Here is a 26,619-nt window from a genome sequence, read left to right as displayed (position 1 = left end):
ACAGGCCATGTAAATGGACCACTAATACCAGTTCATTATAATTGATGCAAACTACAGATAGTTAATTGGAAACAGACAAGTGCAGGTGTTATACACAACTGCAAACTGAGAAGCTGAACACTAGAGGGAGTAATTACATTAACATAACAGCTGCTGTCAGATCACATGACACTGTGTGTGTGAGTCTGTTCATATAATCGGTTGTGTATGTGAAAGAGCGAGAGAGCAGTGTGTGATCTCTTTACGTCTTTACTTATCTGTATACTGGGTGTTTGAATAAATATGTAATTTTAAGTTAAAATGTTCCTGCCTTTCTTTCTATAGTTTCTTACAATGTTGCAACGCTACAAAGCTCTGGTCACACCCTTCTTTATTCTGGTTGATATTTACTGAGGCTATTGTCAGTACATTTTCTATTTCTATCACACTGACTTTGGCAAAGTAATCACCTGCCAATTGTTTTAAAATAGAATATATTCAAGAAAATCTTGTGCAAAATGCAACTCATCACCAAAAACTGTTTAAAAATATCCATTCAATATTCCATATTCAATATTTTAAAAACGTGAACACCAGCAAGAGTCCAGCCCCTGGTATGACAGAGCTAGACTGACCTGACCTCCTCACATGATTGTATAAACAACTGTATAAAACTATATTGGGAAATCAATGGTTGCTTAGTTTTCTATCTAGTTACAAGGGACTTTCTTTTTGTCTTTGGCTGATTTGATTTTCATTTACATCATGAAATCAATGTCCAACATATAACCAGTAGACCTAACTGCAATCTACCCGAGGTTATGTATTCCCAAACAGTGAGACATAAAAATGATGTATACAATACTTTTACAAGGAAGAGAGAGGCAGAGAGAAAGAGAGCAGGAAGAGCCTACAGACAGCTTGCAATGCACAGATGTGCTTTATTCAGACAGACATAAGGTACCAACCTGTGTCGTCATTCTACTTCTATTACATTCTAGTTTTTTAACTAAAGCCACCTGCAGCACCCTCAAGGCATCATTATTCATTTTTGATCAGATATAGCCCAGGGAGGCGTGTTCCCCGTTGCTTTGTGCTGAAGATGACTTCTTGCAGCTGAACCTGCAGGCTGGAGCTGCATCAAACTAACCAGCTGTAGCTAGAATTCTACCGGAAGTATGATAATTTACTCTTCAAAACAAAAGAATTCATGACTGCTGATGAAAAGAGGTTTGGTGAGGATCCTTGGATTTTAATGTCTTGTAATAAATGGTATTTCAGCCATGTGTGATGTATACATTATTATTGTACAATGTTCTCATTTTGGATGGATTTTTGTGGCATAATTTCCCAATTAAAAAAATTATTTATAAACAGGACATTTTGTGATATTTTCTAGGTCCCTATAAGGTTTCAAATCGCAGCTCTGAGCATGATGTACGTTTGTGCAGTGTTTCAGTTTCTGTCACACCCACACTGTCCTAATGAAGCATATTAGCTAAATGTTGTGATTTTAATAAGTAATATCCAATATGTTTTTTTGTTTTGTATTCACTTAACTCAATTATTTAGTCATGAATGTTTATTTTTGAAAAATATTTACAACTTAAAAAACCCTGAAACTCTCATTGATTAACTGTAACAGAATGTCATTCAGTTAATGCTAACAACAATGTATTCTTCTACTCTGACCTACAACTTTAAGTTTGATGATAATACATTAAATATGTTTTAAATATCTGTAGTTATAAGTAATTATTTAGGCGGTTTTCTTGTTTTAGTCATGTTACATTTTGACTGTTTTGTGGGAGTTTTAGCCATTTCCATACAGGCCAGTTTCAAATAATAAAGTCCAAGTGTTTTATTTTGAAATGTCTTAAGCGGAAGTGGTGTGCTGAGTCACTGTGACTTGACCGACTTGACAGGCTGGTCGTGTGAGGGTTCAGGGAGGGAGGGACGCTCGTAGAAAACCCTACAACACGTTAGTAGCTGCTAGGCAATTACAGCAGCGACGAATCGGGAGAAGGTGGCCACCGAAACTAATCAAACGGGCCGTCCAGCACCTGAACCATCAATCGGGTTTATGAGTAAAGGCGATCAATCAGCCCGCGGTTAACCTTCGGTGAAACGCGGAAGTGTAATTCAACGTCAACGTTTTTTGTGACTTATTGTCGGTGACAACATGGCTGAAACTGACATTAGCATCGACAAGAATAAACTACCTGGAGTGAAAGAGGGTAACGTCTATAATATATTCGTGTGCAGTACGGTAGCTCTTTAGCATCACATCACTAGCTAGGTGATTCTAGCTAGGCTAACCGAGTGAACACAGGTGTATATGTTTGCTGTTGTGATTGTGATGGTTGGTAGCACAGCTTGCTAGTTGATGCTAAGGCTGTTAATTCTGGAGTCAGGTGTTAAATACTGATTCTACACTTCTTGGCCTGGGTGCAGATTTGTTTATCCCTTTCTAAATACGCTGTATATTAAGGCCACAATGCGACACATTATTAAAGCAAGGAGAAAACAGTTAGGCATATTATATCCCAAATCACATTAATGGTTTGGATTATGCTGCAATGGTTTGTGTGCAAATGAATACAGTCTACAATCTGTTACGACACCTGTGTGTGTAAATGCTTTGTTGGAGCCAAGTGGCATTGTACTGATCACATGGAGGTGTTTGCGTGTTGTAAGCTATGTGGAGGACTAGATGCTTTGTTTGTTATGATGAAAGCAGCATGAACAGTGGGCTCTTTATTTTGAATTTCTTATCTGACATACATTGGAAGAACTTGTGGCCTACATGGTAGAGATCCTGTGTTACAAGTAAAAGTCCTGAATTCGACATGTTACTGTACAAACGTACTTAAAAGACTCAGAAGTAAAATGACTCTCTATGAAATGAAAACTTTATTACAGACTCAGGGTCCAGATAAAAGACATTACATAGATAAATGTGCTTAACTGCCAATTTGCCAAATGTGCGTTAATATGCTTATCACTTTAATGTTGCAGTTGTTAGCTTACTCTATGGTGAGTATTATAGAAATAATTTAAATCTGTCACTAAATTTTTCAAATCATTGTACTGGAGCTTACACTTTAAACTTGCCTCTCAGATCTAGGTACTACAAAAATGAATTACTAGTAAATGCAGGTATCTTGAATTTGTACTTTAAGGACAGTACTTGGGTGACCTAGAACTTTCCACCACTGCTGACTGTTATGTTTTGCTTTTGGCTTAAAAATCTGTCACTGCTTTAACATATTTCCTGAAGACTTTGTCACCAGGAAGAAAGAACCACCACACCAGGCCCCTTCCCTAAAATGCTCTGTGCTACTGTAACTGATGTGAAGCTGGAGAGTGGGGCTTTTACACTGAGGCAGGGTTTGGATGTGAATCTGTGTTTGTGGGGAAGACTGTCCTGTCATTGTGAAGCAGCTGCTCAGCAGGATGCTTGGTATTCTGATCAGAGAGAAGGAACCATTGCTTGACTAGCCTGCAGAGGCACAGACTAAGAAAGCTGCTGGAAAAGTTTCAAATGTCATCCCCCATGTGTGAGGAATCGAGTAAATATTGTGAGCTGTCTAGTCGTGCTGTAACTCAGCACATGGGGGATGACATTTACTGAGCTTGTTTTTTGCCATTTCCCTCTGCGCATAAAGTGGTTCTTTGTACTTCAAAATCATCCTGACACCACAATGCACAAAGTGATCAAATGATTGCCGCTGTAATCCTTTGTCACTTGTTGCTTTTGAAAATAAGATCAAGTAAAATACTGCCTTTAACCAACATAAGCTTTCACTGTCACAAACATTGTTAGAGTAGTTAAAACGACTAGTGTTCACGCAGCTATATCGGGCAGAACAAATCTCAATCAAGGTTCTTGGCTAAGAAGATTAAGCATATGGTTGAAAATAGTCTGTGTTGTTCAAATCCCGTATTGGTCGGGGCTTCGTGGAGGTCTCGCCCTCCTCTTCTCAGCATCTGCTTGAATCCACCCAGTCACCTCCCATCGTATTAAACTGGACAATCTGGACCACTCATCAGGGTTTTGTTTGAATCCCAGGCGATGTGGTGCTTGGCTCTAATGCATGCTCACACATACTCATAGACTGTTGCCGGTTATTATTTTTTATACATATGAGGTCATCTGTGTGAGAGCAGATGATGGGCTGTGAGCCTGGCAGCCTGGGGTTACTGAGTGTGGGTTTGCTGTGCAATGAAAGCTGAGAGGAGGAGAACTGGAAATACAAGAGTAGTGTTACATAAAGGGTTGACTGAATATATATGATGTATTAATTATCAACCTATAACATAGTGTAGGTTGAAGAAATACTCGAGAGTAAGTAAAAGTATCTTTGGTCTTTGCTGAACAGAAGCCACTGCCAACAGCAGAGCTGAGTGTGGCTGCCTTTGAGATGAAATCATGACCTCTTTTTGTTCTTCTATATTTGATGCAGTGATGTTTACACAAGTTTTGCAGCTGAATAAACGTTTTCTTGACACAGTATTTTAAGATGTCTATGGCAACCCAAGTGTAGTTAAATGCATGCACTGAAGACTTCAAAGCAGATGCTTTGAGATACATGTGTCCTATGCTATAGGGTCCACATCCATAATTAGCTGAGGCTGTGAAAAAGGTCTTGAATATCCCTTTAGCTTTTACTTTTTCCTACACAGGAAACAGTCAGTATTTGAAGACTGGTGCATCCAGAATATTTTAAAATGAAAGGGTTCCTCATACGGAACAGTTCAGATGGATGTGTGATGTTTTTTTATCGAGTTTTTATAAGGAAACCCCCCTCCTTTAACCATTTTCACAATTGTTTTCAGAATGACTGTTTACAGCCTTCACTAGCCTTATTATTGGAAAATCGTAGATGGAAAGTGTGATGATATTTCTTCTGTAAAGTTGTAAGATGGAAATTAAAGTTCATGATATTAGTCATATGTGATCAGTTTGAGTCCTTGCAGCTGAGGAGACAATAGGCCAGCTAAAAATGATAAGCAGCTGTCAAAAACTCAGCTTCAGTACGTAGGTGTGACTCACTGGTGGTATACTGGCTGTACACTTAAAGTTAAAACTGTGTTATGGTTACATATATTTTTGGCTGATTTAAGGTTAAATCACTAAATCAGCCTTTAGGATATACGGCCTTTTTAAAATATATATGAATATCTGACCGAGAAGATGGACACACATATTGTTTATCGTAGTATTACTTGAGAACTGTCCACCAGTTTAGGGAATTTACCCGAAAGCTTGTGCATGGTAAGCACACTTCCCCCTTCTTACGTCCCTTTGCACCTCTGAAATAACTTTGAATAAGATGAAACTCAAAACTCACCACAATTATTTAGGCTTTTACAGTCTGAGGGTGAATAGTTGTTCCTCATTCAAATTTTCACTTTGTGTCTTCACACACAGAAATAACCTAACCACACTAATCAGACTGAGGAAAAACTGTTTGTTCCAGTTAAAAACTGGAACAAACAGTCTCTTTAAAAGGCAAATCCATAAATCATGTGGACTCATCGTGAGCATAAAATAAATCCATACATTTTAATATCTCAACCTGTTAAGCCCCAAAGACCCCCTCGGCGGGTCTTTTTTTTTCACGACACTGTGTCTCAGGGCATCTTAATATTTAAGAACCTATTAATGGGAAGAATCTCAACTAACTGACGATACAAACCATTTTTACCAAAACAAAACACAAGTCTCATAAGAAGCATCTAAATGACCCCTGAGCGAAAATCCACCCATATGACCCCAGAAGTGTTTTTTTTTGTGCTAAATCTCTCTAAAAAGGTCAAATTTCACTTGTTTTGCATCAATCTTGATACAGGATACTTATTATATGTTGTAGTGTGGATGCCTACAGCTTTTAGTCTACCATCCCATCATTCAAGGGTGGTTTTCACTATAAGTAACCTTGCTTTGAGAAAAAAGATTATTAATTTAACCCTTTTAGAAGGGAAGATATGGTCATTCGTTCTGGGAATGTCATTTTCGAGCCTGAGACCTGAAAAACAGGCTCGGGGCTTAACAGGATTGATGTAAAAGAAAACGGATGCGCTGCTTATGGATTCTGGTTAACCCATGAAACGTGACCCCCTGTACTGATTGTGAGACAGATTTGAAGTTTGTTGCTCTACATGCGTATGTGTGTACTGTGTAGTCAGTTAGGCCGGATGTGGAACACCTGAAATTAAATGTCAGATACAAATCTTAATATCTCATCTGCCTCAAGCTTTCCTTGTACCAGCTGCATAGCTTTGAGTCTGAATTTTTCCATTTCAATGTGTTTCCTTTTCTGTTTCAGTGTGCCGAGACTTTGCTGTGCTGGAGGACCACTGCCTGGCCTACAACCTCCAGGAGCAAGAAAGTAAGAAACTACAAATCAGCCATGTTTTTTCAATTTCATCTTCCCAGCCCCAATATTTCCCCTTTTTATCTCCCAATTATTTCAAACAGTGGACATCTGCTTTTAATGTCACTGATCTGTGTTCAACTTCAGTCTGAGAACAGCCTGACTGCTTTATTAATAAAGGAAATAAATGTTCATACGGGTATTGGAAGTCCATTTCCTGTCTATTAAAACACTTCAGGGGTCAATGTTTTCTGCATCAGACCCCTTACATCACTGAAGACTATATTTGTGGAGCTGACCTGCTGCATTCTACTTGTAGGTCACGCAATGCTTACTTTGCAAAAGAAAAAGCTATTTTTTTCATTTATGGAAAATTCTGGAAAAGTCTCCCAAACTGCAGCGTCAGTGGCTGCAGTCTGATTAAGCCAACATAAACCCTGCTTCAGCATCACAGTTACGTGTGTGTGTGTGTGTGTGTGTGTGTGTGTGTGTGTGTGTGTGTGTGTGTGTGTGTGTGTGTGTGTGTGTGTGTGTGTGTGTGTGTGTGTGTGTGTGTGTGTGTGTGTGTGTGTGTGTGTGTGTGTGTGTGTGTGTGTGTGTGTGTGTGTGTGTGTGTGTGTGTGTGTGTGAACCCTCTTAAGGCACTTTGGAGACTCCCTTAAGAGGGTTTGTTCCTTCGCTGCTGATTTTCTGTAAGTGAATTATTAGGAATTGCTGAAAATCTCAATCTGATGAGAACTTGTGAATACATTTTCTCTCATCAAAAGCTCATTTTGCTTTAGTGTTTCCTTTTTAAAATATTCTGTGTAGAACTGCTTGCCTTTGATTGTAGGTTAGTGATCAAGGCGGGTTGAAAGGACGTTTTCTGACCCAGACATAACAAGGCCTTCCTTTGATCAGACACAAATGAATATGTGCAGATGGCTGCGATGGCCACAGAACCTCCTCATATCCTCCACCTTCAAAGAAATGACAGGAACCACTGCTTCTGCTTTTAGGTTCTGAAGGAAATTAGTTGATTACTATTCAAATGTTTTGGCTTTTGTCTCATAGACACTCTTGCCTATCTTAACTGGGTTATTTTGTTTCCATACATTGGTCACCATAAAAGGTTCAATTATGCAAAAAGCTCTTTGAGTAAGAAGGCCAGATGTCACCCAGCCTTGCCCTAAGTGCAGGTTTGGCTATTTTAGCTGAGATTCATATTGTTTTGGCTGGCCTTTGTGTTGTCATTAGCCCTTTTTGAAAGCTTTAATGATCCATGAAGAAGGGTAGTCCCCATCGGCTCAGTTTGTTGCCATAAGAACTGATCTGCTTTGAGCTAAACAAATCTTTATTTCACCTTTGACCTTGGAGGTCACTGAGGAGTATGCTGCCTGACTTCTGAATATGCAGGGTCCCTTTTTTCCTTGATCATATCAACAGATGGCCATCCCCAATTGATTTTCTATAACACATTTACTTCAGATTAAGAAGAGTTAAAGCAGAGTTTTATTTCCATTTAAAATGTCTAGCCAAGTGCCCATGGAAATATTTTCTTCACGGCGCTCTCAGCACTTAGCACTTGTTTCTGGAATGTGTTTTTCTCTATTTCAGCTTACAGCTTCTCACTGATATGTCTGAGGTTCAGACACTCTCTCACCCCATCTCCCCTTTTCCGAATGACGCGAGAGCCTTTCAAGGTTGTGTTTTGTTGAATGAACGAGTGTCACGGTGTCTGGTCATGTTTGTTTTGCTGCCTTGAAAGATTAATCAATTTTCCTGTTGAGATGTGGCAATGGATAAATGATAGCCGTATCTTAAGTTGTGACATCAGTTCTTCCCCCTTGGATATATTTTTTTGTTGGGTGTCATAAACTTTAACAATTGATCAGTGTCATCCAAAAAAATCTATGTCAGCCCCTTGACTTTTTATCAAGTGTCCACAGCTGTGACTCACAGCTTCCTCTTTCAATCCCACCAGTCACAAAGCAGGAACTTTATGGAGCCTCTCACAGGTAAATTGCCAAATGTAATTTGGTCCTTTTCACATGAAAGCTGCGACCAGATTGATAGCCAGGTGAAACAGAGCTGAGCGAGTGAGTGATGCCCTCCTTGCTTACAAAGTGTCCGGAGTGCGTCAGCAGCCAGGATTTATCATCTGTTATGTTCCACAACTAGCATCACACAACCTTGGAACAGCACCTCAGCTGCGAACAGTCATTTCTCAGTGACTAAGAGCGCTCTCTGTTTATCACCAGAGACTGAGCGCCTGTGTTCATCTTGTTCTCTTCAGTCCATCTTGTTCTCTTCAGTCCTTCTTAACAACAACACTGCCGCTCATCTGAGAGGAAATATTAACGTGTGAATCTGTAAATAAACTCTCTAGTGCTCTGCTGCTCATCACTTCTCTAATTCCACATCACCACAGGCCCTCTCTGCCTTGTTTGTACACACGTTTTAAGAGTAGTGCTTATGTATTTGTGTCCAATAGTTGAGAGCCACTTGGCGTCCAACGTCAATAAGAGCCGTCTGGTGCAGACGGACTTGCTGGTGGCCAAGAAGCTGCAGGAGGAGGAGGATCTGAGGGCCAAGGGCCAGATCCAGAAGCAGCACGTTGAAACGTAGGTATTTCTCTCTCTCACACACACACACACACACACACACACACACACACACACACACACACACACACACACACACACACACACACACACACACACTCTCCATATGGCTATATTAGGGCTGTCACTATTTCCCCTACACAATTATCTGTGGAACATTTGAAGGAAAAAAATCAGTCAAATGTATCTCTAACTTTGTTTGTGTGTTGTAGTTATTTTTTGGAATATGATATGAAAAAAGCTGATTTTTATAGGTGCTTAATTATTTTAAATGCTTTATATTTTACATCTGAATATAAATACTTTTTAAAATATCACATTTATTGTCAATACGTATGTACATTGCGACTCCTATATTCTACACTGAACAAAAATATAAATGCAACACTTGTTTTTGCTCCCATTTTTCATGAGATGAACCCAAAGATCTAAAACATTTTCTATATACACAAAATAACCATTTCTCTCAAATATTGTTCACAAATCTGAAAAAATCTGTGATAGTGAGCACTTCCCCTTTGCCGAGATAATTCATCCCACCTCACAGGTGTGGCATATCAAGATGCTGATTAGACAGCATGATTATTGCACAGGTGTGCCTTACGCTGGCCACAATAAAAGGCCTCTCTGAAACGTGCAGTTTTGCTTTATTGGGGGGGTCTGGGGGGGTCCGAAAACCAGTCAGTATCTGGTGTGACCACCATTTGCCTCACGTTGTGCAACACATGTCCTTTGCATAGAGTTGATCAGGTTGGTGATTGTGGCCTGTGGAATGTTGGTCCACTCCTCTTCAATGGCTGTGCCAAGTTTCTGGATATTGGCAGGAACTGGAACACGCTGTCGTATACGCCGATCCAGAGCATCCCAAACATGCTCAATGGGTGACATGTCCGGTGAGTATGCTGGCCATGCAAGAACTGGGATGTTTCAGCCTCCAGGAATTGTGTACAGATCCTTGCAACATGGGGCCGTGCATTATCACGAGGTGATGGTCGTGGATGAATGGCACAACAATGGGCCTCTGGATCTCGTCACGGTATCTCTGTGCATTCACAATGCCATCAATAAAATGCACCTGTGTTCGTCGTCCATACCATACGCCTGCCCATACCATAACCCCACCACCACCATGGGCCACTCGATTCACAACATTGACATCAGAAAACCGCTCACCCACACGACGCCACACACGCTGTCTGCCATCTGCCCTGAACAGTGAAAACCGGGATTCATCCGTGAAGAGAACACCTCTCCAACGTGCCAGACAGAGGTCGCGTTAACCGAATATTTTCCGTCTATGCCGGATTTTTTTTAACAATGACTGACAAATCTGAAAGATTGACAGATTAGAACAAACTCAGAACACCGCCAAAGTTTCCGCGCAGCGAGGCTCCGGTGTTATGCATACCCTCCAAAAAGGAAATTATACCGTTTCCAAACCCAACTGTGCCGTACAAATCATTGAAATGTCTGTGAGTTTTGGCTTTACGCTGTGCACGCTCCCGCGAGGTGCAGCAGCCATGCATAACACGGCGCATGTGAACTGTCCGTCCCCGTCCCCCCGTTGACAGTTCACGAGCATGCTTCTCCCCCCCCCCCGCCTCGTAATTCTGGATTTTGACGGAAGTTTTACGATCCTGTCCGTCAAAATGACGGGCAGCGAAAAAGTCTAGCGCAACCTCTGGTGCCAGACGCCATCGAATGTGAGCATTTGCCCACTCAAGTCGGCTACAACGACGAACCGGAGTCAGGTCGAGCCCCCGATGAGGACGACGAGCATGCAGACGAGCTTCCCTGAGACGGTTTTCTTATGCAAACCGATTGTTGCAGCAGCTGTCCGAGTGGCTGGTCTCAGACGATCTTGGAGGTGAACATGCTGGATGTGGAGGTCCTGGGCTGGTGTGGTTACACGTGGTCTGCGGTTGTGAGGCCGGTTGGATGTACTGCCAAATTCTCTGAAACGCCTTTGGAGACGGCTTACGGTAGAGAAATGAACATTCAATTCACGGGCAATGTTCAGCTCTGGTGGACATTCCTGCTGTCAGCATGCCAATTGCACGCTCCCTCAAAACTTGCGACATCTGTGGCATTGTGCTGTGTGATAAAACTGAACATTTTAGAGTGGCCTTTTATTGTGGCCAGCCGAAGGCACACCTGTGCAATAATCATGCTGTCTAATCAGCTTCTTGATATGCCACACCTGTGAGGTGGGATGGATTATCTCGGCAAAGGAGAAGTGCTCACTATCACAGATTTGTGAACAATATTTGAGAGAAATGGTTATTTTGTGTATGTAGAAAATGTTTTAGATCTTTGACTTCATCTCATGAGAAATGGGAGCAAAAACAAAAGTGTTGCATTTATATTTTTGTTCAGTGTATATGTAAGCACAAATCAATGGGGGAATTTGACAATGAAACCATACACACAAAAGTCGGGTAGGCAGCCCATGAAATGACGTGGTAAAAGATGATATTATCATTATAACATATTTAATATCAAGACTTCTTCACAATACTTTGCAATAGTAGTTGTGTGCAGTATTGCTGTGGATGGCATCTGTTTCAGATTAGTGTAATCTTGTGTAATTACTCCCATACCCTATAGTGACAGATTTATGCTTCACCAGCGAGGGAATCCATCACTCCCACCAAAGATAACTCCAAACTGATTTATAGTTCAGTCTAGGTTTAACCCTTTTTATCGTCGTAGATTCTTAGGTCATGGTTTGCATTTATTACCAGCGTGTTCATACACTTTCATTCAGTTTGTGCTAGAGAGCAAAGATGCAAAGAATCAGAATCGGTAATAAATAAGTAATATTCAGGGTTCGTACGGGTGCTGGAAATCCTTGAAAATGCTTGAAATGTTATGAGGTGTTTTCAAAGTTTGAAAAGTGCTTGAATGTTGGGAATGGTGCTTGAATTATGGATAAAGTGCTTGAAATTGTAAATGCTTTACTTCACCTTTTTAGATGAAAAGAAAATAAAGAAGTCGGAGCGCGCTTAATTGCTTCGCTTTTACATAAAACGGCTCCGCTCCGGCCTTCCCGCGCTATGCGCGTGACCTGCAAGTGTTTTTGTTACGTGTGACCTGGGCATTCTGATGAGAGATAGATGACTGTGTGCCAGGAGGTTGCTGTTTCATCGAGCCTTGGCTAGCAGAAGACAAATACAAGCCATGGCTAAGATGAGGGTCAAGCCCACGAGTAGCTTCCTGCAAAGTTTGCAAAAAATTATTTCAGTTGTTCACGATGGGAGAGTCTGCGCTGACGAGCCACATGAAAGGTACGCCGTAGTAGAGTATTTTGGATTAGGCTAACGTTGCATGTTACGTTTGTTTAAGCTAACGTTAGCGAGCTGAATAGCGAACTCGATGAGGGATAATAATAATAATTGCAGGGGACAATCATTTCAGAGGAGCGTACCTATGTTAATATGTGCGTTACAGTCGCCATCCTGTGGTGTTCAGAGGATGAAGCACTCACTGTTGTAATTCAACCCAGTCTCACAGCATTTCATGTTATAGTCACGAAATATAATCTATTGATTCGACACCGAGTGATTTTAAAAGCAATGTATTTCTCAGTGATGCAAACACAGTATGCGGAAAAAAGAGAGAACTATTCGAAGCAGAAAAAACCAGCGTAATATACCATCTGACAAAGGCCTGTGCTATAATGCTTCAATTAACTGGCTGTTAACCGCAACAGCGGTAATTAAAGTTTAAAAGTCTCAAAAAGCTACAACTACTGTCACAAACTGGATGAATGTGAAGTATTTTGTTAAAGGAGGATGAAAGCATAATTAAGGAGCACTATGGAGTGACTTTGATGGTTATTGGACTCAGGATTAATTCATTTGGATTCCCGCTGTATGAAGAAATTAAAGGATGGCGCGGAAGTGGAAACAATTCACAAAGGCATTACACTGTTTAAAACACACGCTCAAAGTAAGCCGGATTTTGCCGATGTGTTTATGTGGATTCAAAAGTCGTAAATAATCTACAAAATGGAGGAGACCGATCTGATCGGAGCAACTGTGACAAATAATCCAACTGAAACCGGGACAATGACTATGTTTTAAAAATGCACTAATCCAGAAAAGCCTGGTTTGGACACTTTACGGGCAGAAGAAACATTTCTATTAAAGAAACAATTATACATTTCTGTCTTTTTATGCCTATAATAGCTACTAACTTGAATTTTTATTCTAATTAATCAATTCTTTTTATATATTTTATTGTAATGTAGAGACAAGGCTTTTAGTGACAATCATGTATTGTGTTACAATTATATGTGTGAAAAAAAAAGTCTAAATATGATGTTTGGCCTCAAATCATCTGAGGCCTGGCGCCCCCCCTGCGATCTTTGCTATTTTAGCAGATCAGAGTCCGGTTGTTTAGTTCACTTCAGAGGTCTCGGACTGTGTTCACACCGACCCAAACGAACGGCACCAAGCGGCTAAATGCACCAGAGTTCGATTCAACCGGACTAAAAGGGGTGGAAAGGTTGGCAAAAAAATTCTAGTTCCAGATCTTTTTGGTGTGAATGCAAAATCCCAGGAACTATTGGAACTATTCCTGGGAAAAGTACTCCGGTGTGAAAGCACCTCATGACATTTTAATTGATAAATGATAATGCTGACACAGCTTAGTGCGATCACTGCTTCACAAACATACACAAGCACACACAGACATACTGTATAGTAGCCGCCCCCCCGGGGAGAGGCCAGATGCTCCCCCATCAATGCAGGCAGGTCAATGCTGCATGCTGGGAGCTCACACTGTCATCCACCCTGCACTTACCAACGGCACTTTATATTCACACACTCTCAGACATGTGGCTGAACACACACACGGGAGAATGCAGCATCTCTTGTTTCTCAGTATGTGCTGATGAAGGCATGGGAGGCTGTGGTGGCTCAGTGGTTTAGTGTGCTGATCTTCGAATCAGGATCGCAAGTTCGAGTCCCACTGCAGTCAGCATGTCGTTGCTTGCTCCTGTGGGGATTTCCCACAGTACTGAATGTATGTAAGTCGCTTTGGTTAAAAGCGTCTAACAAGTGAAATGTAATGTAATATTACGGTGCTTCTGGAAAACATTACACTCAGAACGCAAACTGAGAAATTATCTTTGCATACCAGCCCTCCAGGCAGATGGTGTTGTCAAATCACGTCTGTTAAAGATGAGTGAGCCAAAGCGAGCACAAACATGCTAGCTCTCACATGTTGGATGACATCACTGCAGATCACTGCTCCGTGATTAATTAAATAGTTGTGTGCCCTTGGTTCTCTTTGCATTTATATATATATCTGTTTTTGGCATTGATGAAGTGTTTTCATTTTCTACGATATTTGCAAATTGTTTAATTTTTTTAGGAATTGTTAGTTTTCTATTAAATGTCTTGTTTAGTTAGTCAAAATCCCTAAGATGTTCAGTGTAATAAAGTTTATCAAACAGAACAGAAGGAAATCTTTTTATCTTAGATGAATAAAACAGCATTTCCTGTCCACTTATCGCTGCAGCCCTATTTATAAATGTGGTCTGTCAATTCAATTTGAACCTAATGGCAAGAAAGTGGAAAATGTATGTCAAGGAGTGATATAAAAAGTATTGAAAGTCAGAAGAATGCCAACAATTGAATCAGCAGAGTCCTCAGAAGAGAGACATAAAGTAATACAAAAATACAAATGAGAGATATAGGGAAATAACATCCATTTTAAAACGTTTTTGTTTTATGCACATGAATAAAAAGTCTTAAAACAGTGGTTCAGGGCAAATCGTCAATAACTATTTTACATCAAACATTGATAATGCCATTACCCTAAATCCATAAATGGTTAAATGTATGTTTTCTATGTCCTCCAAACCCCCTCCCCATGCACACATGAACTCTTTGGAACCTCAGAGAGCGTCAAGACAATGAGATCGCCCAGGAGATTCAGGAAGAACTGGTCCGACAGGCCGAGCAGCAGCTGAAGCAGGAAGAGAAGGATGCGGTAAGAAACACGCACACACAAACTGACATCTCTGCACAATGTTGGGAACATCTACCCCACCCGTCTGTCATTACTCCGAGTATAGATGTACTGTACAGGGTGGGTCATTCCACTGACTCATCACTTTGTGTCTCCCCATTGTAATAAAGGTTACAGTGATCTGACCTGTATTTAAGATGAATAACAATGGTTGTGCCCTACATAAAGAGCAGAGATTCAAGTATACCCCAATTTAAATGTTTCTTCGTTATAGTGTAGACACAGGTGTGTTGTCTTTTTTTTTTAAATAGAATAGTTTCTGACTTTCTACAAATCTTTATTCAGGAAGGTATTTTTTCAGTTACCTAAAACTCAGTTTAGGTGTGTGGACAAAAGGCCAAAACACAGTGTTATAAACAAATACATGTATACAGTAGATGTGGACTCGTAGATGTTCTGTTAATATTTCAAAATATCTTAAATGCCCCTGATTATTTGTTGTCCTGTTAAGTTTAAGGAGTGGTGGTTCTCATTGCTTCATAGTTCTGTTAAAATGTCAGTATTTTGGACTGATTATGGCACAAACATCATCTCACCACTGTAAACCTACTGTACATGCTTGAAGCTACTCTGACTTCAAAAACTACTACCCAAAACAAAGTGACATATTTGTTACAGCTCAGCCCAAACATGGAGTTTCATATTCACGTGGGACGGCTTGTTTACTGTGGCTTTGTTTGTTTGTAGGCCATAGCTCGTAAGCTGCAGGAGAAGGAGATGAAAGAGGAAAGGAGGAGACAGAAGCAGATGGAATCAAACCTTGAGGAGGAGTACTTTGAGGATCATGGAGGTAGGCAGAGAATCACTGACTCAAGCTATTATGTGGCTGTTCCTGCGTCGCCTGTCTTAAGGACCTGCCTCTGGCAATTCACTTTCTTTCCAGGTCAGGATGGGTAATGGTTTGCCTTTGATGCTCCACAGAGCTGGAGACTGTGGCACACTCGAGGCAAAGATTTTGGAATACATTTATGAGCACATAATGAACCATGAAGGCAGGATTATATGTTCCTACAGAGAATTATTTTTCTTTTTCGCTCCCAATCAAAAGGAAACACTGCTGTTAAAGGTTTTAACAGTGCTCCAGTTTTATGATGCAGCTTAAATTTGCTTTGAAGACGGCTTGAACCTCAGATATAAAATGAATCTGTGGGTAATGATTGTATGAAGGAAAACATTAGGATTTACCATCTAATTATGCATACCCACACATTTGTATCTGTCCTCCTTCTTTAACATTAGAGAGCATTTAAGTGTCACACATCTGTTTCGAGTATTTTCATTCACACGTCATCCCTCTGCATGATTCATCCTATTGTATTGTCTGTACATTTACAAGAGAAACGGCAGCTAATTAAAATGTTCCTAGTTCTTTTTGATTTCCCTGTTAAGTAACCATGAGGATTTACCTACAATCTGTGTTCAATGGAGGATGTTAAAGCATAAAGGTGGTTCAGCATTAAAACGGTTGCTGCCGCTGATAAGTCGCAGTAGTTTGGCTAGGTCTGAATGCAGTTATTTTGAGGCTAATGTTTGATCTAGGTGGGAAAGTTATTTCATATAAGCTCATGAAAGTTAGCTCTTTAGCTGCAGTGTGGTCAGCCTGTGGATCTAATCTGGCTCATTGTCTGCCTGAACCCTTTACTGGGATTTTGTTTACATTTAGCATAACACAAAAACAAACTGTTTCCACTTTCTCTGCTTTGTGTTTTTCTGATGCAAACACCTTTCTATTCTCTGCAATGAATACACACAACTATATAGTATTGTACTTTCTCTGCCAGTGCACTGGTGTTCTGACTCTTAGGAATAGTTTTGTCTGCTCATAATAGGACTTTTAGATTTTCACTCCTTGGCTTTGAATAGGGAAGTTAAACAGTGGATGCAAAACAGAACCACGACAGAGTAGTCAACAGAGTATCTGCTCAGATGCCTGGTTTAGATACCACAGCACCTCACCGTGTATCCACTGTGTTGACTTGAACAGGACTGAGCGAATGTCCTCAGCTGTGCATCTGTCTGTCCTGCTGTGTCTGAATCTCATCAGCTGCCCAGGTGCTCTCCCTCTCTGTAAAGCCGTCACATTTGGCAGGTGCTTAATGGAGCCCCAGCCTGTGCTTGCTGACTGAGCCAATCTGCCCGGCTCCATTTATACTGGAATAGTTGTGCCTCTGCCAGGCTCACTCTCTTTGGTTAAATGCCTGTTTAGTTTGTGTGTGCATACAACTGTAGCAGTGTGAATGTACACACAGTGGAACAACGATTCAGCTGCCTTGTTGACTCTGGCCTGCATCTAACACTGCACAAGTCACAGTGAGTAACCAGGCACATTTATGAAGGGCATGAGAGTGTCACTGTGCACAGAGGTGTTTCAGTTTTAGACCAAATCTCTGAGCAATTGAACCATCTTGTGCTCGTGACAGTTTAATTTGAAATCCCCTCCCACCCAATGTTATACCGTCCCTATGCTCATGTACACACAGGCAGAGACACACACACACACATCCACACCAGATCATGTTGCTTTTCATCCGGTCATGTAATTGGCTGCTCCTCTCAGTAAACGACCGCCTGCTAGCTGTCTTAATCCAGTGGATTACAGTTGCACACAAACCAGCGGGGGGGCAGATCTGTCTCAGCTTGACTAGTAAAAATGGGAAGGAAGAGAGAGGTTATTTAGAAGAGAGCAAGCACTTAGACTTGTATTTACCAGTCAGGCCGTTTTGTACCTGCCTTCTTTTTTCAAAATTTGAAAATCAACCAAGCCTGGTTGATGGGAGGTAAAGCAGTCGGTTAGATAACCTGAATTCCATTGAGCTGACTGGCCTCTGCCGTTTGCTTTACCCAGCTCTATGTTTTTCGTAAGAGATGATTTGTTTTTCAATCACTTGTTCGGTTTTACCTTTTTAATTCAATCTTGCACAATTTATTTACATGAACCAATTGGGATTCTGTTTTGAAAGAAGTTTAGGCTTTTTCTAAACTCAGTTGTATGTTTATACACATCAGAGAAAAATATACAGTCAACTATTTATATAATAATGATCTAACTCTTTATTTACTCATACAAAACTATTTAAGAATCAGTTCCTTTACAGGCAAGTAAAGGTGTGTGTATATTATCGTTTTAGACACACCACACCTACAGACAGACGGAGAGAGAGACGCTGTGCTTTTGGCAGCAGAGCTGCTCACTGTGATTACTCTGAGCAGTAAGCATGGGAATTAATTAGAATAATTGTCTTGTTAGTGTAAGAGAAACTTCGGCAGCAATGGAGAGTCAGGACTCAGAGAGACACGAGGAGAGTTGGAGCTTTGATGTCAAACTGGTGTTTTATTACAAATATCAGCCGGAGAATTTCACATCACAAGTCACAGCAGCCAGAGGTTCTGACTGCACGGGTGTGTTGCCACATCAATTCTGCCCAGCCTCTCTCTCTCGATAGACCTTTTAACTAGTTTACAGAGAGTTAATCAACAGCTGGGCACACTGGAGATATCCCAACATCTGGAGACACTGAATCACTTGCCTGACTCTTAGGCTCTGTGACCGAGAGTTGACCGGTCATAAAACTGAGAATAAGTGTAGCAGCACATTCTTTAAAGGAGATAACAGAGTCAGGGTTGGTTATTAATGTCAACAGGCAATAACGTTAAATATCTTAGGAGTAAGGAACAATTATTCTCTGACAGTTAGGTGTGTTGTTAAAAATGTATTAAGGTTGTACCACAATGCCATTTTGGACTTGCAGGCGTTACAGATTGCCAACTGCAATTGCCGTCTTTTTCAACCACACTGAAGAGCTTAACATGAGGGGTGTTACTTCACATGTTGTTTGTTTACTACCATAAGTCTGAAGTATATGGAGCTTTTTTTATTCTTCATGAACAATTGCATGAATATTACCGTCTTTATTTAAAGCTCCAAACACTTTAAACTCTGACGCTGTTTAATCCCAGGGTAGTAACCACATCTCTGGACTTTCTGGGAGCAGCCTCTTCCTCCACTCTTAACATCCATAGCATGTACTTTGTGTTTCCATGAATGTCCTCAGGGGTTATGTCTAACTTACAGTACTAACCATCTTAGCTTACATCAGTCCTGTGTTTTTTGTTTACGTTTTCTATGTTCTCATCAACCATCCTCATCATTCTATCCTCGCCGCCTTCCTCCGACCCTCTCCGCTCAGCTGCCAGACGACACCTTGACCCCGACAAACACCGGCGTCACAAATCCAGTTCCCCAGGCCGACATGAGGCTTATGCTCCAGTGAACCCACATCGTGATTACTCCCCTGAATATAGCTCAACGCAGCCCAAAAGGAGCAGGTACCCAAGACAGGACCCAGTGGCACCCCACAGCCGCTCCCGATACCCCGAGCATCCCCTAGTGGCCGAAGGAGGGCGGAGCAGGCATGCAGACCCCTACCCAGAGCACCTGCTGCCCTCTAAAGGCAAGCATGGGGACAGGTACCCAGAGTATGAGCCCACAGAAACTGGAAGAGCCAGGGGAGAAGGGGACGACGACACAGTGGTCAGGAGGAAGGAGAAACCGGGTAGACCACCTCCACCACAGAGCACCATAGAGAGAGACAGAAAAAAAGACAGGCAGCATGACCGAGACAGGGGCAGAGACCTGGACTGGGAGAAACACATGGTGAAAGATCAGAGGAGAGAGCAGGACCCCAGGGGGGCGAGAGCAGGAGGAAGAGAGGATGAAAGACAGAGAGAGAGAGACAGGCCGAGACAGAAAGACAAAGACAGACAACGAGTAAGAACAATGAGCAGGGAGAGAGTATTCGAAGAGGATCCGGGGCACAGCAGGGACCGGCCGAGGGAGGGCAAGGCGTCTTGGGAGGAGGAAGTGGAAGACGGTGAGAGGGAGAGGAGAGCCGGGGTCCGGCTGCGTGTCCACTCCGGCCCCGAAGATGTGTTTGATGATCTGGAGTTGGAGGGCGGGGGTCCTGGCAGGGAACGCAGTCATTCTCGCTCCAACGGAGAGACAGGTACCGCCCTGAGCCCCCCCCCCCCCTTGGGCTCTGTGGGGGAGTTTGTGTGGTGTGCGGCTTCTTGCTTTCAGGTGGTGGGTTCATCTAACTTTGCAATCGCTAACAAAGACACTGATTTCCTCCCTTCTCATGAGGACCACCACAGTCACTTCTGAAGACTGATGTGATTCAAAGGATGGTTTGAAATGATATGTTGTTGTGCTGTGGGGTTTTTTCATTCTTGTAACGTGTGTTGGGTTGTTGCAGTGAGCAATGAAATGATTACACTCATATTTTGTGTGTTCTGATTTTGTCAAATCTGGTTTTCTCAAAGGGTTTCAGGGCTGCTGAGCTGGTTGTATTATCCCAAAAATGGTAAAAACATTTAACCAAACACACTGACACCAGCAGAGACGCACTGCAGCCCTTTGCGGTGCCTCACCACTTTAATACAACTATAATTGAATTACTCGATCAGTCAGAAAATGTATTTGTCATTACTTAAAGGTGGAGTAGGTAATTCACTTCAGAAACACTTTTTATTATATTCCATAGAATGCTCTTAACATCCCGATGGCAATGAATACATTAAATGCTTTGACAATATATACATAAAAAAAAATGTCATCTGTGGAAGCCGTAGTACTGTAAAAAGCACGACCAATTATTTTAGCCGGCCCGGCTAAAGTAACTGGATGGCCTACCTGCCTGTCAGCCTTCCATCTCGTGCACAAACTTATCTCGTGCCCTCATTGGTCATGTGTGAGTTCGTGTGTGTTGGAGGAGGGGCTCTGTAAGGAAGTCTGAAGGAAGTGGCAGATTTTTTTTTGGCTGCGTACTTTCAAATTCTAGCGCACTCAAGCTGGTTTCTCCATTCTTACCTACCCTACCTTTAAGAAAAATGTCCATAAAACAATCAGGAAAAAAATGTTAATTAAAATATGCTGATTATTTGAAGATGGAAAGAATCATTTGATCTATTGTTAACCTTACTTGCCGACCTCCACAGGTCGTATTGTGCACCGAGGGAGCGGAGCAGTGGTTGGAGAAGAGTTCGGAGTGACTGAGGCCACCAAGGGGTTAACGAAGCTCGATATCCGTGAGCAGGAGCTGAAGGACATGGAGGTGGCCAGGAAACTGCAAGAGGAGGAGATCAAGGTGAGGAAGGGAACCTGAAAAAGTGTTAGATATTTTTTCTGCATGTAAAAGATGAAGGTAAAATAAATATAAAACCCCCTTCACCAAATCTTATTCTAATTAAGTTTTATGAAAAATAAAAATAAAAGATTCAACCGTTAAAACTACTGTAGACTAGAAAAATGTAATTCACACAACATGTTCAACAACTCTTCCACCTATAAAGATGCTATGATCTGCTAAAAGATCCCAGAGTTGTGCATTTTAAAAGTGCACACATCAATAGCTGGACATTACTTAACAAACTCAAGCACTTAAACCTAGTACCAAGAGCTACAAAGAGCCACAGCCAGCTGATTTTAGATCTACAATATAAATCCATTATCAAATAAAGGCTGACATCAAAATAATGATCTAACTAATACTATATCACTTCTTCATACTTGTTGACTGTTGGGAATAATAGGTAGCTTTGAGGGTCTTTGGCATGGAAAAACGTCTTTAAAATCTTTAAGATTTTAGTTTAGATTGTCAAAATTATGTGCTCAGTTCACTTTTTATTTAGCATGCTTAAGCAACCCAGCTTTAATATCTGGAGCAAATACTGTAGGAAAGAAGCACCAGAATGGCACATTGTGATAAAGTGAAATAAATATATATATATATATATATATATATATATACTATGTGATGTAAACGGCTGAAGCCTGAAAAAACAAACTGAAAGGCCTCAATCTCGGCCGTTTCCTCTGTTGGAACAACGTGTTCCACTCGCTGACTTTTTCATTGTTCTCTGGTTTCAGGCCAGCAAGATGCATGTGCGTTCAGCTCAAGTGGCGCAGGACGAGGTGAGTCTGGAAACTTTTCTTATGCTGTCCTTCCTCTTTTTTTATATATATCCTTTCATTTCCTGAGCTGAGCCAATTGAATCAGCTTCATTTTCATATAAACTTGAGTCTACGAGGCCATTTCTCAACCAGATTCTTTCTGGACCTAGGTTATGTAAAAAGTAATGTGATGTCCTACTGTACTATGGCATTTTATTATTATATATTAAATGGCTGTGTATAAAAATCAATGCATTGCCCACACATTAAAGGCACGAGGATGTGGAGGTTTGTTCTGTGTTAATTATCCAGTTGAATTGGATATGTCTGATGTATCTGACAGGAAATTGCCCGACTGTTAATGGAACAAGAGAAGAAGGAGTACAGGAAGAACCGAGATCGGGAGAAAGAGCAGGAGAAGGATAAAGACAGGGAGAGGTATGCCCAGGAGAAGATGGCATATGAAAGGGGGCGACCAGAGGGAGACTACCGGGTAATTTGCTCTAACCAAACTCATTTTAAAACATTTGCTTTTGGGTAAAATATTTTTGCAGTTTTAGAAAACGATTTTTGTTTCCACTGCGGTACTGGAACCATAATTTAAGAAACCATAATTTGTGTTGGTTTCCAGCCCAGCTCGGAGGAAGTGGTCCGGCCCAGAACACGAGACGAGCAAGAACACCAGCGGCAGAGGCACCACAACAAGCCCTCCAGGTACAGACTCATTTCTCTTAACACCAAATATTTCCAGTCAGTCAAGAAACACAATTATCTCATTAATGTTCTGTTTTTCTCCGTCTGTCTCCGTCTGTCTCAGGCCTCCCCAGCCTCGTGGACAGGACTATGAGAACGTGAATGCTGGCTACGGCTACTCGGACCATGCCCCCCCCCGCGCTCCCACCAGACCCGAGGCTCATATCAGAGGTATATTAATATTACAGCTTAGTATTTTACTAAAGTTGATCCTTTTGAACCTTCAAGAGATTGTATTTTTGCTTCAAGAATGGTGGACTGTCCTGACTGCACATATTCTGTACTACTGTAGAAAGTAGTGTTGATTTTGAATTTGCTAAAATAACAATTGGAACAATAAATGTTCTCAACTCACACACCTTCCCATAATGTATGAATCCTGATTTATAAAAATGTGTTTATATATACTGTATATCAGTTGAGTTGTGGCTTTTAGATAATGCCGTTATTTAAGCAGCTGGGAATGAAAAATCCTAGAAAAATCTTCCAATATTGCTAAAAGGTTTTTATGCTTAGCGCCGTTAGAAAAGTTGGTGAATCGATGAAAGCAAAATGCGACAAAGTCCAATAGAAACCGATTTAGAGAATAAATGACGTAAATAAAGCATGTGACTTTTGTCCACTGAAGCTTTTGTCACCCTGAAATGACTTTTGTTGCATAAAAAAAAGACTGCAACAATTAACTGAATGTCTGTATAGCTTTTGACTACTTATCTTTCAATTGACTCAAGTCCTAATCAGGGAATGCTTGTTTTTACAGTACTGTTTTTGGCACCCAGGAAGAAAAGATCAAAGTCCTTTCTCGACGAGTTGACAGTTGAGAGCTAACGGGGAATATAGGGGGGAGAGGATACAAATAGGAGACGCTGCTGCTTAAAGTCTGAACCTTTAGCTCTACTCACACGCCCCGGGAAGTTATATTTAACAAGCGTGGTTTATGTTTCAAGGAAAAATATAAGAGTTATGTGAAGAAACCAAAAGCAGAAGTACGTTCCGGATCTCAGAGAAGACGAACTGATGTCTGAAAGTTGCAGTGCAGAAACACTTAGATGCAGCGTGACGTGTCAGTGCTGATAGATCTGTCTGTCCTCCCTCTCTGACAGGTGCCTATTACAAGCGGTGACTCCGGCTCTCTACCCTGTCCAGACATACTGTCAGTCCTCCTTCGTCCTTTATTTTTTGACCAAAAGCTTGTCGGCAATGGGATTATTTTCTCTCTTTTTTTTTTAAATACCCTCCAAAGTTGGCCCGGAGTTAGGTAAGTGGGTCTCTGAGTGATGCAACTACACTCATCTGTCCCTTTTATTATTTGTAAATTGTGTTATTATTTATGTTAACTGTCTCAACATCCAGACAAGCCAAAATCCTTGTGACACAAACTCCCCCCGTTTCTTAGCTGTCAAAAAGTAGAGGCTCATCCCCTTCTGTGGTCAACATGTGCTGATGCTCCTGTCATCACAAGAGCTCAACGCCTCTGCTGGATATGACCGTGCAATCTCTAAATTCCTCTCATGGACGTGCCTGCCTGGTCCAAAACGGCTGCTAGTGTCTTACATACCAACATGGCAGCTGCTTTATACCTCATGCTGCAGTTCTGTTGTCTTATCATGCTGTGCTACGAGGCTACAGGCCCTCTCCATGTGCCACACAGCGTACCACAAAAATAAGCCTTTATCAAGATGCTGGTAGTTTTGCTTCGACATGTTTTACCACCTTGTTCCAGTGCAGAGGAGGTGGAGCTTTGTGATGATCCATGGACTTTTAATTGGCTGTAGGCTGTCTTCTTCTTCTGCTTGAGAGGGGCACTTTTTAGCCCCATCACCCTTAAAACTGTGGATGGATGATATTCTGTGTATGACTCACTGTTTCTATGTGCATGCTTACTGAAAGTGTACAACTGTGTACATGCATTTCAGCTCTATACCAAGTTATCTGGCTCCCTCTTTATTGTTAAAGCCACAAAAAGCCAATAATATCTCTCTCTTTGTGAATGAACAAAATATCTTAGCTCATATACTACTGTGAAATATATCACTTTTCTGCCATTATTTCGTATCAGCTTGTCATTCACAAACCAAAACTGGCCCATAAAAGAACCAGTAGCCAAATGAAATGCATGTACATTGCTTGTCTGTGTCAAAGCTGAATTCATGCTTGTGCTTATACGCACTTGTTGTGGGATTGAATATACGCTCTTTTATTTAAAAGTAAATATCACATTTTTGTTTCTTTTTTAATTGTGCTACCAAATGATGTTCCCTAGAGTGAAAAATACAAGATTCTCTCATTAGTCCCTCGATCGTGTGTCCAATGTTTCTTTTTCTTTTTTTTTATAAAGGGACCCTTTTTATTTAATTTTTTTACCACGGTTTTGTTAGTTTTTCCGATTATTTTGTTTCTTTAATTTCCATTCCCCAAAGCTTTCCCGCAGTAACTTCGATCTGCTTCTTTGTCTGAAGCTCAAAGGCAGTCTTCATTTCCTGCTGGTAGAAAAACAAACATTCCCACAGTGGAAGTACATCTGGATGGAGGGAAATCTGTCAGAGGATCAGTTTAAATAAATATAACTGCTCAAAGGGACCTATTTTTGTGTTTTTATTACTCTGGGATCCATTATTTTCTGTTCATATTGAATAATAAGGATGTTAAGAAAAGTAAAAAGCACATTCATGCTTTTGAGTTTACCGAAACGTTTGTGATTCTGTCTTTCCAACATTTAGTGCTGCCTCTAAGTCCTCCTGTTGTATTAAAATGTCTTCTTCCAAAATGATTCCCTCCCTGTTCAGAGAAAGTGTAAGATGTTTGTTTTGCCAAGGACAAACAAGCAGGTGTTGTTGAAATATGATATGTGCTAGTTGCTATTGAAATAATGAGATTCGTGCCATATGTTTGTAATTTTTCAGGGACTTGAAAATGGGAAAAACGTAGAGTTGTGGTTGTAGCAGAGAAACCACACCTACCGAGGTGGGACTCCTTATTTATTATTTGGTGAGAGCACCACCTTGTGGACATGTTGACAATTGAAACAACACAAATTATATCTGATTGGAGTCTTAGTGAATTTGTGGATATTGTGCATCAGACATTATTTTGGAATAGAGTGCTGTCAACAAAGTGCTACATACATATGTTTCTTTAATCCAGGGCTTGTATGCAATCTACCAATCATGAATCAGCACATAATGTGTTGGCATTTGCTGTAACAGATTTTTAAAGTAAAACAAATGAAGTTGATTTTACCTATAGCATCTCAAAATGTAATAAACTTCAGCATTTCCACTGTTTGTGCATTTGCCTCTTTTCATTAAGTCACATTTTGGTCACTAATACAAAACCAACCCTATATCACGGCAAGACGTGAACATGTGACGATTTACCATGCTGGGAGACGTGTCCCTTCAAACGTGGCAGTTACACGGTATTGTTAACCCATGTTAACCAGTGGAGAAATAACCGGAAATATTAATATAATAGTGATTTATTTTGTAATAGTCACACTCGATTACGCCGATGTTCTTGTTGCCCCAGCTGGTCGACACCTCTTTTAGCAGAAACAAAGGCTACATTAATGTATTAAATCGATGTTAATCCATGCGTGTGGATGTGGAATTAACGGGCGTGACGTTTTGCGATTGCGTTGCCAGGCAACAGCTTCGGTTCATGTTAATTTACAAACTCTTCAACTACAACCATAGTTATATTTAAAAACATGTTAGAAGGCCTCACAAAATACTTTAATGCAAATTAAAATGTAAATGTGAAGGAATGTGTGTATAGAGTGGCGAAGTCCCTCCCTTTCCGGTGGACCTCCATATTTTGGAAAAATCATGTATTGAAGTCAATGGAGAGAGAAAGATTATCTTTTTATCCCATTTGAATTGTGCAACGAATTACACATATGATGTTTGTCAATTTA

The 26,619-nt window shown here is 41.0% G+C and overlaps 1 protein-coding gene across 3 annotated transcripts; it reads left to right on the top strand.

The window, feature by feature from the left end:
• Positions 1-1,905: 1,905 nt before the first annotated feature.
• On the top strand, positions 1,906-25,985 carry ccdc50a (coiled-coil domain containing 50a). 3 transcript variants are annotated; one of them, XR_004551969.2, is made up of 13 exons: positions 1,906-2,216; positions 6,312-6,374; positions 8,833-8,962; positions 14,872-14,962; positions 15,689-15,791; positions 19,189-20,004; positions 20,996-21,144; positions 21,927-21,971; positions 22,294-22,443; positions 22,582-22,664; positions 22,768-22,874; positions 23,807-23,961; positions 24,100-25,985. XR_004551969.2 is itself a non-coding variant. In XM_034080942.2 (12 exons), exons 1-12 carry the CDS (start codon positions 2,162-2,164, stop codon positions 23,824-23,826), a joined length of 1,812 nt encoding a protein of 603 aa, XP_033936833.1. In that variant the 5' UTR covers positions 1,906-2,161; the 3' UTR covers positions 23,827-25,985. The 3 variants fall into 3 exon arrangements, 2 of the variants coding, with proteins under 2 accessions (XP_033936833.1, XP_033936834.1); XM_034080942.2 differs by having other exon boundaries at positions 23,807-25,985; XM_034080943.2 differs by lacking the exon at positions 19,189-20,004 and having other exon boundaries at positions 1,914-2,216; positions 23,807-25,985.
• Positions 25,986-26,619: the final 634 nt, after the last annotated feature.

Source organism: Pseudochaenichthys georgianus, chromosome 4 (assembly GCF_902827115.2).
Source record: "Pseudochaenichthys georgianus chromosome 4, fPseGeo1.2, whole genome shotgun sequence".
In the NCBI taxonomy this organism is placed as follows: domain Eukaryota; kingdom Metazoa; phylum Chordata; class Actinopteri; order Perciformes; family Channichthyidae; genus Pseudochaenichthys; species Pseudochaenichthys georgianus.
This window is presented reverse-complemented; position numbering and strand designations above follow the sequence as displayed.

Coding starts and splice junctions, on each gene's coding strand:
- ccdc50a (XM_034080942.2), top strand. CDS start 2,162: ATGGCTGAAACTGACATTAGCATCGACAAGAATAAACTACCTGGAGTG. Junction 8,963..14,871: donor CAGAAGCAGCACGTTGAAAC/GTAGGTATTTCT, acceptor TTGGAACCTCAG/AGAGCGTCAAGACAATGAGA. Junction 15,792..19,188: donor GTACTTTGAGGATCATGGAG/GTAGGCAGAGAA, acceptor CTCTCCGCTCAG/CTGCCAGACGACACCTTGAC.